Below are 16,766 nucleotides of genomic sequence, written 5' to 3' on the forward strand. Positions count from 1 at the left end.
ATTAACTATGTATAGGCATGACCAGGGTTACAATTGTCACAGTTATGGTTTATTAACCATCGGTTATGGTTAGGAATTTTGTTTAACCTTAACCACAGCCGTTTGATAAACGGTTAAACGGTTACGTTTAAATACGGTTTCGGTTCAAGCGGTTACGGTTATTTGATGATATAATATAATTGATATTATTTATTTATAATTAATATGTTCTTATAGTGTACTCATATTTTTATATATCATATGATTCATATTAAAAAAATAATTATTAGTATATTATATTATGTTTTTAAAATATTATAAACCAAATAAGGATTTTGGTTTGAGAAGTTTCTAAACATGTGGATCTAAAACGAAATAAGTATATGGATGATATCATCAATAATTGGGTGCATGTGTTAACTATACTGGTCTTCATGAATTTCACTAATTTTATGAGAAAAGAAATGATTTTGTTTTTGGAGTTTGATTGGTTAACAAGTTGCGTGGTAGTCTAAAAAAAAGGTTTTTCAGTGGAAGAATGTGAAGAAGTTAAGGAGGAAGAAGAAGAAAAAGAGTCTAACGAAGAACAAGACGGTAAAAGTAATGATGACAATTACCACAAAATTTGACAATGAAAATGACAAGAAAGAATATAAAGAATAAGTGAAGTGACCTTAATGCAGTGGCAGGAGGTAAGTCCATTTGTAGAAGGCACCATCACACCTGGGATCGAGTCCCGGTTCCTACGAATGTAGGAATTTGGCTAATGGACCGGCCAGTTGTGGTCCAGTGGTTGACAAAAAAAATAAAAATAATATAAAGAATAAAAAAACATTGAATAAAAACAAGAAAACATATGTGGTAGCAATCAATTAAACATGAGAAAATGAGATAAATTCAAATCTGATAAAAAATTCATGAATTTAACTTGACGTCAAGGCGAGGCGGATTAAACCGGTAACCTCGCATATCCTAAACTATTTCTTTGACCACCAGAAAACGAACTATTTTTATATTTTTTAAAATTGAGTATCTGAAATATTTTTTTTGCCTTAATAATAATTTAAATTTTTTAATAAGATAATATTTTATTACCATCATCAAACATATATAATTTTCATCAAAATATATCAAATAACCCCACGCGTAGCGTGGGTTCAAAACCTAGTATATAAATAAAACAATAGAAAATTAACCTTATTTGGGAATGATTGTAAATAAAGTGTATTTTATACATTTACATTTTTTTGAATGAATATCATTCGAACTCACTAAACAAAAAAATCAAGTTTGTTAAATTCATCTAGATGGTCCATTTCGATCATGTGTTAAATTCTGGTTTTTTTTAAGATAAGTTTCAAAAATACATCAAGATGGTCCATTTCGATCATGTGTTATATTGCACTAAAGAATGTTTTATTATGGTGACTTGGGACCGAAGAAAACTACAAAAAAAATATATATATATATATCAAGATATTTATGAAGTCTATATTAGTGAGTTCTTCTTGGTTATAAATACAACTTTCTCCTTCATGTTTTCAGCTTACTTCACCATAGCGCAGAAATCTCTTTGGTTCACAATGAGTGGCTGCAAACTGGTTTCTTTTGTTTTGATCCTTCACTTACTCAATTCGTTTCTGATTTCATGTTCCTCCAATGAGTTATCTCAAATCCCAAAAAACTTGCTTAGTCTGGCTAAAAGAGATGAGTTTTTCGATTGGATGGTTGGAATCAGAAGGAGAATCCATGAGAACCCAGAACTAGGTTACGAGGAAGTAGAGACATCTAAGCTTGTTAGAGCAGAACTGAAAAATATGGGTGTGGCTTTTAAGTACCCAGTTGCTGTAACTGGTGTTATTGGATATGTTGGCACTGGTCAAGCCCCTTTTGTTGCTTTAAGAGCTGATATGGATGCACTTCCTATGCAGGTATGTATTGGTTGAGAGGCTGATTTGACTTGGTCTATCATCTTCTCATGGAACTCTCTTGTGGCTTTTTATTAGTGTTGGATACTTTACATTGTTATGCTGTCCCTTCTTCATGATGATTTATGGTTACATGTGTCTGTAATATCATGTAAAAGATTTGTTGAGTTCACTTCTCTGTGGGATTTGGTTTTCTTATATATGTAAATTTCTTAATGGTATTGTATGACAAGCTATATTGGTTGGATTGTGTAGGAAATGGTAGAATGGGAACACATGAGTAAGGTTCCAGGGAAGATGCACGCTTGTGGACATGACGCTCATACTACAATGCTCCTCGGTGCTGCAAAATTGCTCAAAGAACACGAAGACGAGCTACAGGTTTAGTGGTGTACTGTTTTTATCTTTTTAATTTGGATCTTTCGAAAATATCTATCGATGTTGTTTGGTTTCTTAACACTTGTTTGGACATTTTGTTCATCAGGGTACAGTGATTCTTGTTTTCCAACCAGCGGAGGAGGGAGGAGCAGGTGGAAAGAAAATCCTGGAGGCTGGAGTATTGGAGAATGTGGAAGCAATCTTTGGAATACATGTTTCGAATCTATTAGGGTTAGGTCAAATGAGCTCAAGAGAGGGTCTATTCATGGCTGGTAGTGGATAATTCAAAGCTAAAATAAGTGGGAAAGGAGGTCATGCGGCTCTTCCTCAATTCGCCATAGATCCGGTATTGGCAGCTTCAAATGTTATTCAAAGCTTACAACAACTCGTTTCGCGAGAGGCAGATCCTTTAGACTCGCAGGTATAGTTTTTTTTTAATTATCTTTGGCTCTTCAAGGCATGTGTCTATATACAAGTGCTTACAGGTGGGTTGATTCTGAGTGCTTACAGGTGGTTACAGTTGCTATATTTGAAGGCAGTGATGCCTTTAATGTCATTCCTGACTTTGTTACTATCGGTGGCACATTCCGAGCCCTTGACCCTACAAGTTTTGAGCAAATGAAGCAAAGAATTGAGCAGGTCAGTGATCTTCATTAGTCTGACACTTTTGCCTTCCTTTCCTCTCTCGAGATCGAACTTTTAAACGCGAGTTCGAATGTTTTCTCAGGTTATCACAACGCAAGCAAGCGTGAGCATGTGCAATGCAACAGTTGACTTTCTTGAAGATGTGTCTCCTCCTTTCCCGCCGACTGTGAACAACAAAGATTTGCACCTTTTTTACAAGAACATTTCAGTGGATATGGTAGGGGCTGAGAATTTTATTGAGATACAACCAGTGATGGTATCAGAGGATTTTGCTTTCTACCAAGAAGCATTGCGGGGACATTTTAGCGCTGTTGGAATGCAGAACAAAAATCATCCACCAATGCCGAACCCTCACTCTCCCTATTTTGAAGTTAATGAAGAAGTACTCCCTTATGGTGCTTCCCTTTTTGCTTCCTTGGCCACAAGATATCTTCTTGAGTCTTCCTCATCGCCAAATAAGAGTTACATGAAAGATGAACTTTGATTCCAAACTTGCCATCTCTCTTCTTCATCTCATCATCTACGTATCGAAAATGTCAATAATGGTTCCGTGTAACTACTCGCAGTTGTCAATCAATAAAATAAAAAGCTAGTGTCAAGCTTTATTATTTCTTTCTCTGAGAATGATGAATCTGATGATTTCATACACATCGATACAATCCAAAATTGGTCCGGCCGTTCTGATAAATCTAAAGTCATAATGAAATTCTTGGCCAAGTACTTCATTATCTCGCGTTTATGTCTCTGGCCAAGGCACATAGCCTATGTCACCGAAGAGAAACAGAGGAGGGCACAAAACTGGAAGTTACTTAGGTCGCAAGTAAAGTCCTTGGAAAATATGTGCCCACGCTTGACTGCTCAATATAATCTCCAAACCCTACATAGCCCTAATCAGAACCAAACTATAAACTGTAAGAAAAATCCTCACATCTGGATCAAACATTTTTCTGGTTATTCCAACTTAGAAAAGTAAAACATATATATAACAGATTTATTTCCAGAGACCACAAACATTACAAAAATGAAATCAATAAATAAAATAAATAATCATCTCAAACGAGGAGGTGGATTGGAACCAAAGCCAAGTGCAAGCTCTTCAACTGAATCTGTTGATACAACCGGCAAATCCATTTTCCTCTCAACTTCTACAGCCAAACTCTCTTTAAGAGCCGTCACCACTTGACTCATTCCGGGTCTCTCGCCAGAATTTCGACAAACACAAGACACGGCTATTTCCACTGTCTTGAATGCAGAGTTTGGATCATAGTCTCCGAAAAGACTCGGGTCAAGAATGTCTACAATGTTATCTCTAGAGAGCAAAGACTCAACCCATTGACTTATATGCATCCTTTCCTCATTCTTTATGATCGCCGGTTTTGCAGTAACAATCTCTAATAGAACTACACCGAAACTGTAGACATCGCTCTTCTCGGTTAACATGTTTGATGTGTAATACCTGCAATGAAAGATGAGATCTCATTATCTGAAGAAACCAACCAATAAAGAGTAGGCACATTTTATATTCAGATGGTAGGAAGATTCGAGCTTACTCGGGGTCAACATATCCCGGAGTCCCGGCGATAGCTGTATTCAAATGACTTCCCTCTGCTGCATCAAACGCTCTCGAAAGGCCAAAACCGCCTAACTTCGCATTGAACTTTCCATCTAAGAATACATTTGTACACTTGACGTTTCTATGAATGATCGGCGGCGTGCAGCCAGTATGCAAATACTCAAGTCCTTTAAGTCATTCGCAATAACATATAACTTTGTTAAAGAAACAGAACTCCAAGATAGAGGGAGATTTGTTTCAGTCCAAAACAGGAGTGTGTTTCAAATAACTAACCTTGTGCAACATCAACCGCGATCCCGAGTCTATCTTCCCAGCTAAAAACTGTTGTACTATTCTCTGCACAAGACAAGATTATAACTGAGATATTTTGTATTACTGTACTTGAAGAAGGACATAAAGCAGAACTAGATTTTCAAAACCTGATATATGTTGTTTCAAGTTTCCGTTAGCCATGTACTCATATATAACCGCCATTTTGTCGCCTTCATTGCAATAACCAAGCATGGTTATAAGGTTCTTATGATGAATTCTGAAAAGGTGTTTGACCTACAATTAGCATTCACATAAGCTCTTCTAAGTCCTGTTTTCATTATTTTGTTTAATAAATCAAATACAATTGTTATTAAAGAGTTTTAAATTAGCATGTTATACCTCGGCTCTGAGTTGTTTGTAGCCTTGAGAAGATAGTGATGAAACAAGCTTGACAGTCACTTCTTTACCATCTAACTGACCAAGGTAGTTTCTTCCAAATCCCACCTTCCCTTGATCTCTCTCGAAACCATTGGTGATATTAACAATCTCGGCGTATGTGAACTTCCTATTTGCCATTTCCAAATCAAACGCATCTACCGCTGTTTCATTCCCTTCATAGTCTGTCATTCCACTCTCTATTCTCTGTAAAGATGGATGTGCTGAGAAACCTGTTTCTCTTCGCTGCAATGATGGACGCATTGAACCAGTATCTCTCCTCTGTAATGACGGTCCATTACTCGAAGCTGTAATTGTCCTGTTAATCATTCGACCTGGAGACCAATCATACACATTACGTACAAACACCTTTTCCCCGGAAACTCGAAAATAAGTTAACTATAAAACATACCTTGTTTCTTCTTTCTCATGAGGATGAAAAATATAGCTGAAAATATGATAACAAGAAGAAGCAGCCCTGCAAGTGATGCAACTAATAGAATGACAAAGCCAGGAAGTTTATTATTCTTGGATCTGTTTTGTGAGACCTCTTCACACGCACTTGTAGGACAAAGACTTGGATTCCCATTGATACTGCATTAGATGCAAAGGATTAACAATTTTTTCAAACATAGAATAAGAAGGAAAAGTTTTTTGTTTTGTTTTATATGAGTACCTAAACGACTCTAGTCTCCCCATGAGACTAGGTGGTATAGGACCACTAAGCTGGTTGTTCGCCAAATGCCTACAAAATCCACAATAGATAATGTCATTTACTATCTATCAGTAGCTAGATATGAGTTAGTTTACTATTATGTCTGGTTAAGAAAATACATACAGTACTCTCAGGAATTGAAGTTGAGCTAAGAAAGCCGGTACTGGTCCAGTCAAATTGTTATTAGACAAGTCCCTGAAAGTTAAAAACGTGAGCTATTACTACTATTTGCATACTGTTTGTGACCAACAAAAAGAACAAACTTACAGAATTTGTAGTTGTGAAAGACCCGATATATGAGAGGCTATCTCTCCTGTCAATCCAGCGGATGACAAGTTCCTGTTGCATATATCAGAGCAACAACTGCTGAGACTCCTAACTCAAGAATGAGAGAAGTAAAACTGTTTTATAAGGACACTTACAAAGCTATTACTCTAGGCACGCTTGTGCCATTGAAGCTACAATTCAGACCTTCCCATGTGTAAGCTTGAGGCACACACACGTCTCCTTGCCAGTTTTTCTTGACTTTATATGCAGACTTAATATTCCTCATAGCCGAAACTGTCAGCATTCACAAAACCGGGAGAGAAAAAAAAAACAGTGAGAAAGTGGTTGGTTTCAGGCACCAGAAAGAGGACATGAGAGAGCTTACGGTCTTTTTGTTCGGTTGATGATTGCGGAAGTTTGTTTGTAAAGTAAGTCTCCATAGCATTGATCAGAGGTGGAAGAGATGAATTCTGAGTCTGACGAAGAGAAAACTGGAAGCTCTGTGCTGTTAAAGGGTCTGAAGTGAACAAGACTAAGGTCCGGAAGTAGTTAAGACTAACCGGTTTCCCAAAACCTTCTCCGTTCAACAAAATCAAGAATTCTCTTGTTTCTAGGGTTCTGGAATCCGGTTCTTGAAGTTCCGTAAAATACAAGTAAAAGTAAAACTCAAGAGAGGGATCATCTGGAATCCATCCAAAATCTACAGACCCTCTTGGAACATCAGGTACAATCCCAGTTCTCATTACAACTTGTGGAAGACGGAAACTACCGGTACGGTTGCTTGTGAGAGAAGTCGACGGGTCACTTAACGGCTTCGATCCATCTGGCGTGGAAGGAAACCATATCCGATCAAAAACATCGTTTGGATACCTGACCGTTAAATTCGTGGTTGATCCATAATCCAACCTTTCAAAGAGCTGGAGTGATCCAGATTGAGCTACGTAAGAAGAATTCCGCAACGGTCTTAGTTCCAACACCGATATAAAAGGCGTACCGTTACCTGTATTCACTAAACACACTTGTAATGTATCTGTCAACACATAATACATGATCTCCTTGGACAATGTTTGCACAGGAGACTCCAACTCAACAGTGTCCCATTTGTTTGGACCCAAGTGAAGATCGAAACCCGGTATCTCGTTTCTCGAATCGTAGTTACCGTACATAAAAGCCGCCCGGATCAAATACTTGGTGCTGCTATTGACTGCAATAGTGTAACAGTTTCTGTTTCCCTCTGGAAAACTTCGAACAGACCACATGCTCTGCATCATGTTTTGTCTATTCTCAGGCGCCACGAAATTGCTGGTTCCTGTATCCGTATAACTCGAATCCGAAACATACTTTATACCGGTCGATGACTCCGTGTAGCTGGAATTTTCTGGTTGTAACCCGCAATCTATGCTAATGAACCCTGATTCAAATGTTNTAACTCGAATCCGAAACATACTTTACACCGGTCGATGTCTCCGTGTAGCTGGAATTTTCCGGTTGTAACCCGCAATCTATGCTAATGAACCCTGATTCAAATGTTTTTAAACAAAAGACAGTTTATAACTAAAAAAAAATCTCTGTTTTTTCATATCATGTAGATAAAGAAGAGCATAATCTGTACTTTGACCAAACCTGATTGATCCTGAGCATTGGCAAGATTGATGAGAGTCACACAGCAAAGAAACGTAAGCAGCACCGCGTTGGACGCCATCATCTCCTGTATAATGTAACTGGTTTATCCATTTCTTAGAAACACAGAGTTTTTTTCTTTTTTTGTTGGGTTCAAAGTCAACAACTTTAAGACAATGTCAACTCTTTGTTAGATATCAATTTGTTGTGCTCACAACGTATAAACAATTATTATCTAACAACAAGTAGACATTAATCAACAAAATGCCAACTTTGTTTTTTTTTTTTTGGTTTTGAGTTTTGACCAAGACAAAAAGCTATATGTTCACATGGGTTCTTTCTGAAAGCAGAATAGGATGACTTGGGAAATGTGGAACTTTTGTATTATACAGCTCAAAGGTTTACAATGCTGTTAGCAGCTTATTTATACAGCTTGCATAAACCCTAGTGTATCCTAACAGTTCTCAAAATCCCATTACACAATTTGAATTTAAGGCTGTAAATCGGTTAGATATCTCCATCATCGGTTTGCAACTTGTCTGCTTTATGGTTGCTTTAGTCATACTGTCGGGATACGCGGCTATGGCCTTCCCTGCTTTGATTTTGTCTCGACGTGCCATAAACTCAGCTTCCTCCTCTTTGTCTGGACACGATGACCTAACCGTTGCAGAGGATGTATTAGCCGACCGTTGAATCTCTTTGGGCTTCTCTTCTTTCTGTGTTCGGCCCATTTGATTATTCTACAAAACTACATCGTTTTGTGCTGTTGCAGAGGATGTATAAAGCAAATACTCTGCTTCAGCTGGAGGCTTTAGTCTGATGCTGTTATCAACCCCCCTCAAACTTGGTGTGGGAGAAAGTCCTACACCGAGTTTGATCCGTAGGAAATTGAAGGTTGCAATAGGAAGAGACTTGGTAAAGATATCAGCAATTAATCATTTGTTCACCGGGAATGTGTGTGACCACTAAGGTCTTCAAGGCTACACGCTCACGGACATAGTGGTAGTCTACATCAAAATGCTTCGTGCGAGCATGATAAGCAGGATTTGCGGTGAGATAGACTGCGGAAAGATTGTCGCAGTAGAGTTCAAGTGTTTGTGGCAGAGGAATGTTGAGCTCCCGGAGAACCGAACTGATCCATTTGATCTTGAATGCCGTTTCAGATAAAGATCAGTACTCTGCTTCAGTCGAACTCTTGGAGACTGTAGGTTGCTTTTTGGACGACCAGGAGATAAGGTTGCGTCCCAAGTAAGTACAATACCCACCAACTGAACGTCTGCCTTCCTTGCAGTTTGCATAGTCGATGTCGCTGTATGCTTTGAGGTTAAACGAGTTGGTTCTGCTATAGGTAATGCCCATCGTAATGGTACCTTTGACATACCCTAAGATCCGTTTAAGAAGTTGAAAGTCGGACACTGACGGTTGATGCATCTTCTGGCATACATAATTCACCGAGAACTGAAATTCGGTCTTGTGAGGGTTAAATATTGTAGCTTACCTGCTAAGCTTCGAAAATATGTTGGATCAGAGAACTCTTTTTGTTGATCTTTCACACGATCCAATTGCAGAGGAAAATGAGTTGGCATGGTAGAGCAGTGTTCCATAGCCGCAACGACCAGGAGATCTTCAGCATATTTTTTCTGTGACATGAATAAACCATTAGGAAAGGTTTGAATTTGAATTCCCAGAAAGTAGTGAGCTTGCCCAAGATCCTTCATTCTGAAATGTTTATTGAGCTCATCTAGTAGATGTGTAAGAGTGCGAGAGGTGTTGCCAGTAATCACCATATCATCGACATATAAGAGAAGCAGAATGTTGTCTCCATCATGATCATAAACAAAAAGAGAGGGATCTAACATGCTGTAGGCGAAGCCGAATTCCAACAAGAAATCCTAAACTTGTCGAACCAAGCTTGTGGAGACTGCTTTAAGCCGTATAATGACTTGTGGAGGTGAGAGACATGATCAGGTTTGTCCGGATCAATGAAACCTGCAGGTTGCCTCATGTATACAGTTTCCTAAAGATCACCTTGGAGAAAAGCGTTCTTTACATCCATTTGTTTGAGCTCCCATTTTTGTGTTGTTGCAGCGTGTAGGACTAATCTGACAGTTGGTGTTCTAACAACTGGACTATATGTTTCCAAGTAGTCAATGCCTTCCTCTTGATCAAATCCCTTGGCTACTAAGCGAGCTTTAAGCTTGTTCAATGTTCCATCCGCATTGAGCTTAGTTCTGAAAACCCACTTGCTGCCGAGAATGTGCATATCCGGAGTTGGTGGAGTTAAGGACCATGTGTTTGCGTCTTTACAATTCACCATCTCCTCAGACATTGCACCATTCCACCCTGGATCTTTGAGAGCAGCGGTGACAGTCTTAGGTTTTAGATATGAGACTTTGTGAGACAAGAGAGCATACTTAGGATTCGGTTTTCAGATTCCTTCTTTCCTCTTGTGATCATGGGATGATCATTACTTAGTTCGGTAGGTGCAGCGTCAATTTCATCGTCAATGTCACTATCATCGTCAGTTTGTTCTTGTGACAGTGAGGGACTGTCTTGAGGTTGGTGAGCGTTGTCACCAATAGAAGCAGGATCAGAGCCTGTCGTACGCTCAGTACACTCACCAATCTCAAAGACAGTCGTTGGTGTGTTGCAGAGGTCTGACGACGGAGGAGCTGCAGGTTGAATAGGTGAAACCACCTCAGAGGTTGCAGGTTGATGAAGAGTTTGCTCGATATTGTTTGATGGTAATTGCAGACCCTTGTACCAAGCAGAGGTGAGACCAGTACTGGATTGAGGAAGCAACTTACTGTAGATTGTTGCAAAAGGGAAATCTGCCTCATCAAACACCACATGTCGACTGATGTAGACTCGACCTCTTGGTGGGTATAAACACCTATAGCCCTTATACTTTTCATTGTATCCAAGAAAGACACATTGTAGTGACTTTGGATCGAGTTTGTTAGAGGCATAATCTCTCAATGTTGGGAAGCAAGCACAACCAAAAACTCTTAGAGATGTATACGTAGGAGCAATGCCGTGGATTTTCTCAAATGGAGACATGGTATCTTCGAGATGTGCAGCAGGAAGCAAATTGATGAGAAAGTTTGCAGTAAAGAATACTTCAACCCAATATTTCGATGGAACCTTACTTTGAAACAGCATTGTCAATCCTAACTCAGTAATGTGCCTATGTTTTCTTTCTGCCTGTCCATTTTGTTGTGGAGTGTGAGGGCCTGAGAGGTATTGTTGAATGCCACAGTTCTCCAAGTGTTGTAAGAATTGAGTGCTTATGAACTCCCCTCCTCCATCACACTGAAATGACTTGATCTTACAATCAAACTGATTCTCAACCATTTTCTGGAACATTGTGAAGATTGAAAAGAATTCTGACTTTATTTTCAGTGGATAAAACCAACTGTATCTGGAATAATTGTCTACAAAGACTACATAGAATCTGAACCCTTGAACATAATTTATTGGAGAGGGACCCCATAATTCACAGTGAACTCTCTCAAGTAGTCAAGAAGTAATAAAACTAGAAGAAGAAAATGGAATCGTGAGCTTTTCCCGAGCTGACACGCTTCAAACACCGACTTGGTGATCTTATTGAAGGAGATAGACTGCTTTTGTGCTAACTTCTGGAGGACTTGCAGATGAGGGTGACCAAGTCTTCTATGCCACACTTCATCACTGGTAAGGTGCTGATTAGTAGAGTACAACACTTGGAACTTCGGTTCCCCCAGAGAGTATAGACCGTTATGCGTTCTTCCCGGTACCAGTAGCTTCTTGGTTGCCTTTTCATTAATGCGAACACCATCATCATCAAATTCAAAAGCACATGGATAATCTTTGGTTAACTTAGAAACAGACAACAGTGACCTAGCAATATTAGGACAGACAAACACATCCTTCAAAGGTAAATTACCTAAAGTAGAAGCTATGCTGGCTGATCTTGTGTGAGTAATTGGGAGAAACGTACCATCACCTACCATTACTGAGTCTGAGCCGGTGTACGGCTGGGATTGATGCAGAGCTTGAGTGGAAGGCATGACATGTACCGAGGACCCTGAATCTGGTAGCCATTCATGACCATGTTGGTCAGTGACATCCGTGATACGCATTGCAGTCAATGCTGCTGGAATATCGTCGGCTTGGTAGCTATTATTGAACCTATGCCAACAACGCAGAGCAGGGTGTCTGTTCTTTCCACAGATTTGACATGTAACACTTTGTGAGTTGGTTTTGTTGGCGAGTTGTTGGTGAAACCCTCTTCCTCTGGTTGAGAAGGAGTTTCTTCCACCGCGACCAAACCTGCTATTTCCTCTGCCTTTGTTGTTGTTGTTAGGCTGATAGTACCCTGGAGCACTCTGCTGAGACACGGTAAAGGCAAGATGTGGAGTCACTGAGTTTTCAGCCAGATAGGCCTGAAGTCTACATCATAGCCTATAAGCTTTGGAACCACATCTTCGAGAGTAGGACCAGGAATAGAGTCGACAACATTCTCTATAGTTGTTTTGATTGGTTCATATTCACGACCTAACCCGTTTAGTGCAGCGAATATTTTCATCTTCTCGGTGATAGAACTACCAACTGAAGCTAGTTGATCAAAGATACTCTTAAGTTCCCTAAGATACACTACCATAGTCCTATCTTTCTTCTCTATGGTCTGCAACTTTCGCTGAAGCTCAAACAACCTGGAGGAGGAGACTCTATTAAAGTGGTTTGCAAGAGTATTCCATACCTCATAAGACGTCGTACAGTTGAGAACAATGCTGAGTATATCTTCAGAAAAAGAGCCTACCAGCCAAGACTTGACAATGAAATCAGTTCGGATCCAGTTCTGATACTCGCTTTGGTATTCTGGATTTGGCCTTACTGACGAGGTGCTGTCGGTTCCAGTGACGCTGACAGTAGCTCGAGGAATAGAGATGGATCCATTGACGAATCCAAGCAGACCTTGACCGGCTAGGAAACTCTCAAACTGGTTCTTCCATAGAACATAGTTCTGATCGGTGAGAGTGACATTAACGCAGTTGGAGATGTTAAGAGTATGAACCGTGTAGGTTTCAACCTGATGATTTTCCATAGGTTCAGACCGACTGAGCTCTGATACCATGAAAGCAGAATAGGATAACTTGTGAAATGTGGAACTTTTGTATTGTACAGCTCAAAGGTTTACAATGCTGTTAGCAGCTTATTTATACAGCTTGCATAAACCCTAGTGCATCCTAACAGCTGTCAAAATCCCATTACACAATTTGAATCTAAGGCTGTAAATCGGTTAGACATCTCCATCATCGGTTTGCAACTTGTCTGCTTTATGGTTGCTTTAGTCATACTGTCGGGATACGCGGCTATGGCCTTCCCTGCTTTGATTTTGTCCCGACGTGCCATAAACTCAGCTTCCTTCTCTTTGTCTGGACACGATGACGTAACCGTTGCAGAGGATGTATTAGCCGACCATTGAATCTCTTTGGGCTTCTCTTCTTTCTGTGTTCGGCCCATTTGATTATTCTGCAAAACTACATCGTTTTGTGCTGTTGCTACAAAGCAAATACTCTGCTTCAGCTGGAGGCTTTAGTCTGATGCTGCTATCACTTTCCTCTGTAAAGAATGGGCCAGAAAGAAGAATAGTAAAGGGCGAGTGTGTAACATAAATTGTGTAAACAGTGTCTCTAACCATGATTTGTTTGAAACAAAATCACTTCTTGTCGGAAGAATCATTGTAAAGGGAGAGTGTGCAACACAAATTGACCTACACGTTTTTGGCTGATGAGAAAGGTCTTCACCGGCCCGGTGGCGGGAGTTACGTCTCGTATGATTCTTCTACATCCTTACAGCAGCCATTATTCTTACAATGTCTTCACTATAATCTCATAAGAGGCTTTGCAAGTCCCGGCTCAAAAAAAAATTTGATGGCTTTTGCCCCTGTTGCCACCCCCTAGAGACGGATACAAACTAAACCTGATCCGGTTGATATTTGATTAATTACTTCCATTTTACGTTAAAGTATATAATTAGTGATGAATTTTTTTTTGTCAGCAGCTAATTAAAAAACTGAGAATGCAAATGCATCTTATATAATAAGAGAAGGTTTTTTCTAACTTTGCTTAATAATGTGACATTTGACACTCTACTTTTGTGATATATGTCATTCTCATCATTAATTTTAAATTTAATATTCTATTTTTTATTTAACTTTATTTTATTTGTATCTTATATGTTGTGAAGAGTTTGTTAAAAAAAGATAATTGTTGTATGGTTTGTTTTTTGAATTTTTTTCAACATTGTTACAAAAACATATTCCTTCCATTTTTTAGTTTTAGAATCTAATATATTTTATAATGAAATCATACACCATAGAACCTAAAAAAATAATAATGATCAACCCAACTAAAAAATATAAACAAATTGAAACCAAATAAAAATAGAAAATGATTTCATACTTTTAAAGTAAAAACTAAAACCAAATTAATTTATGATAAGCTAATTTAAAAATATAGAAGATAATCGTTGTATAGTTTGTTTTTTGAATTTTTTCAACATTGTTACAAAATATATTCCTTCCATTTTTTAGTTTTAGCATCTAATATATTTCATAATGAAATCATACACCATAGAATCGAAGAAATAATACTGATCAACCCCAACTAAAAAATATAAACAAATTGAAACCAAATAAAAATAGAAAATGGTTTCATACTTTTAAAGTAAAAACTGAAACCAAATTAATTCATGATAGGTTAATTTAAATATATAGAAGATTTCTAATATATATATATATATATATATATCACATTATATTCTATAATCATATATAATATATTAAAGACACAACTCAAATTTTTATTTAATAGTATTTTGTAAGTTACAGTTTGACTGTCTTTAAAACATATGTATTAAACAAAAATGGTATCATAACATAATTTTTTTATCTTCCCCATGAAATAATAGAAAACAATAGTATCAAAATTAATTTATTGTTAATTATACTATTTATTTTAAAATTATTAGAAATCGAGACAATTTATAGAAGAAAAACATATTTCTATTAAATTTGATTCACTTTTATTTTCATGAATTTTATAAAAAATTAGTTACACTTAAAGTATAAGATATTTGTTTTGTGATATCGTTTCAATAAATTATTTTAAAATTGATTTATCATATTATAAAATTATTTGTTGTTAACTATTACTTTTATATATGAAAATAAAATTAATATATAAGACAACATAATTTATCTATCAAAGTAAGGTCTTACACCTTTTTTTCTTAGAATACTTATTAGTTTTTTTCTAAAAAAACCAAACTATAAATAAATTAATTTATCTTAATTATTTAACAAACATACAAAATTTAATTAACTTTGCTGTAACTAATTGACCTATTACTATAAAGTGGTTTCATACATTTCAAAGTAAAAACTGAAACCAAATTAATTTATGATAGACTAATTCAAAAATATAAAAGATTTTCTAATATATAAAAAACTCACATTATATTCAATAATCATATATATTGTATTAAATACACAACTCAAATTTGTATGTAATAGTAATTTATAAGTTACAGTTTGATTGTCTTTAAAACATATATACTAAAAAAACATAATGGTATCATAACATAATTGCTTTATCACCCTATGATATAACAGAAAACAGTAATTTCAAAAATAATTTATTGTTAATTATACTATTTATATTGAAATGATTAAAAATAGAGACAATATATATATATATTAAATTTCACACACTTTTCTTCTTAAGATTTTTTTATAAAAACTGGTTAATCTTATAGTATAAGATATTTGTTTTGTGATATCGTTTTAATAAATTATTTTAAAAATTACTTATCATATATAAAACTATTTTTTGTTAACTATTACTTTTAGATGATGACAATAAAATTAATATATAGGACACCATAAAATTATCTATCAAAATAATTAAGTAAGATCTTACATTTTTTTTTCTAGATTATTTATCAGTTTTTTATTTTCCAAAAAAGAAAAAAAAATAAAATTTATCTTAACTATTTTATGAAAATACCATATATATTTGACTTTTCTATAAGTAATGGTCTTATTACTATAGTAACATACTGTTTAAATAATTTCAACAATATATTGTAATCAAAAATATTTAGTAATATGTACTTTAACTTTTCTCTTTTTCATGATCCTTCTATGAAATACTATATAACATATATAAATTATAAATTGTAGTTGAATCGTAGTATTATGAATAATATTTTTTAAGTCATATATTAACAATTACATATGTACATTTCATATATAATTGAATATAAACTTTATTTTATATTTGAAATTAATAATGCATACATAAACCACGCATCGCGTGGGCTATTTTCTGGTATTCTATAAGTCCGTTCGTTTATAACCTTATTCTATGCAGCTAATTTAAACTAATCTTTTTCTAATTTGTTTTCGATATACAGTAAAACCTCTATAAATTAATACTCTATAAATTAATAATCACTATAAATTAATAAATTTTGCTCGTCCCAAGTCGGGCCAGTGTAAAAATTAACAATATTCGATAAGATAATAAGATAATATTTTTTTTGAAATTTCAATGTAAAATATGGTCCCAATAATATCATAAATTAATAATCATGTAAATTTATATATATATACTGATATAATAGTGTATGTTTTTCCTAAAACTCATTTCTATAGAACATTTGTAATGTTGTATTTTCAAACTATAATGATATCTCTAAAATATTTTATAACATGTCATACAAATAATTAAATTTTAAAATTTTAATTTTTAGATATGCATCATTTACAATTTGATAATTAGACAGATTATTAAAATATGAGAATTAATATTATTATTATTCATAAATTTGAATTTATGTATGTCATCTGTATAAGTCAATTTGTTTATAGTATTTGTAATTTATTGTCAATAATGCTTTATAAATATTACAAGTTCAATTCCTAAAC

General features: G+C 35.9%; 2 protein-coding genes and 1 pseudogene across 2 annotated transcripts; 1 reads left to right on the plus strand and 2 right to left on the minus strand.

Annotated features, from left to right (window-relative positions):
* Positions 1,512–3,421, plus strand: LOC104742697 (annotated as a pseudogene).
* LOC104742696 (probable LRR receptor-like serine/threonine-protein kinase At1g51880) lies at positions 3,862–7,932 on the minus strand. The gene is made up of 12 exons (XM_010463720.2): positions 7,796–7,932; positions 6,558–7,583; positions 6,328–6,466; positions 6,173–6,244; positions 6,029–6,100; positions 5,867–5,935; positions 5,603–5,784; positions 5,155–5,525; positions 4,923–5,049; positions 4,777–4,839; positions 4,481–4,670; positions 3,862–4,386 (listed from the first exon to the last, which is right to left on the minus strand). Exons 1-12 carry the CDS (start codon positions 7,875–7,877, stop codon positions 3,978–3,980), a joined length of 2,802 nt encoding a protein of 933 aa, XP_010462022.1. The 5' UTR covers positions 7,878–7,932; the 3' UTR covers positions 3,862–3,977.
* On the minus strand, positions 8,963–9,396 carry LOC109128741 (uncharacterized mitochondrial protein AtMg00810-like). The gene is made up of 2 exons (XM_019235611.1): positions 9,291–9,396; positions 8,963–9,174 (listed from the first exon to the last, which is right to left on the minus strand). The coding sequence occupies exons 1-2, from the start codon at positions 9,394–9,396 to the stop codon at positions 8,963–8,965; spliced, it is 318 nt and encodes a 105-aa protein (XP_019091156.1).

Source organism: Camelina sativa, chromosome 14 (assembly GCF_000633955.1).
Source record: "Camelina sativa cultivar DH55 chromosome 14, Cs, whole genome shotgun sequence".
NCBI lineage: Eukaryota > Viridiplantae > Streptophyta > Magnoliopsida > Brassicales > Brassicaceae > Camelina > Camelina sativa.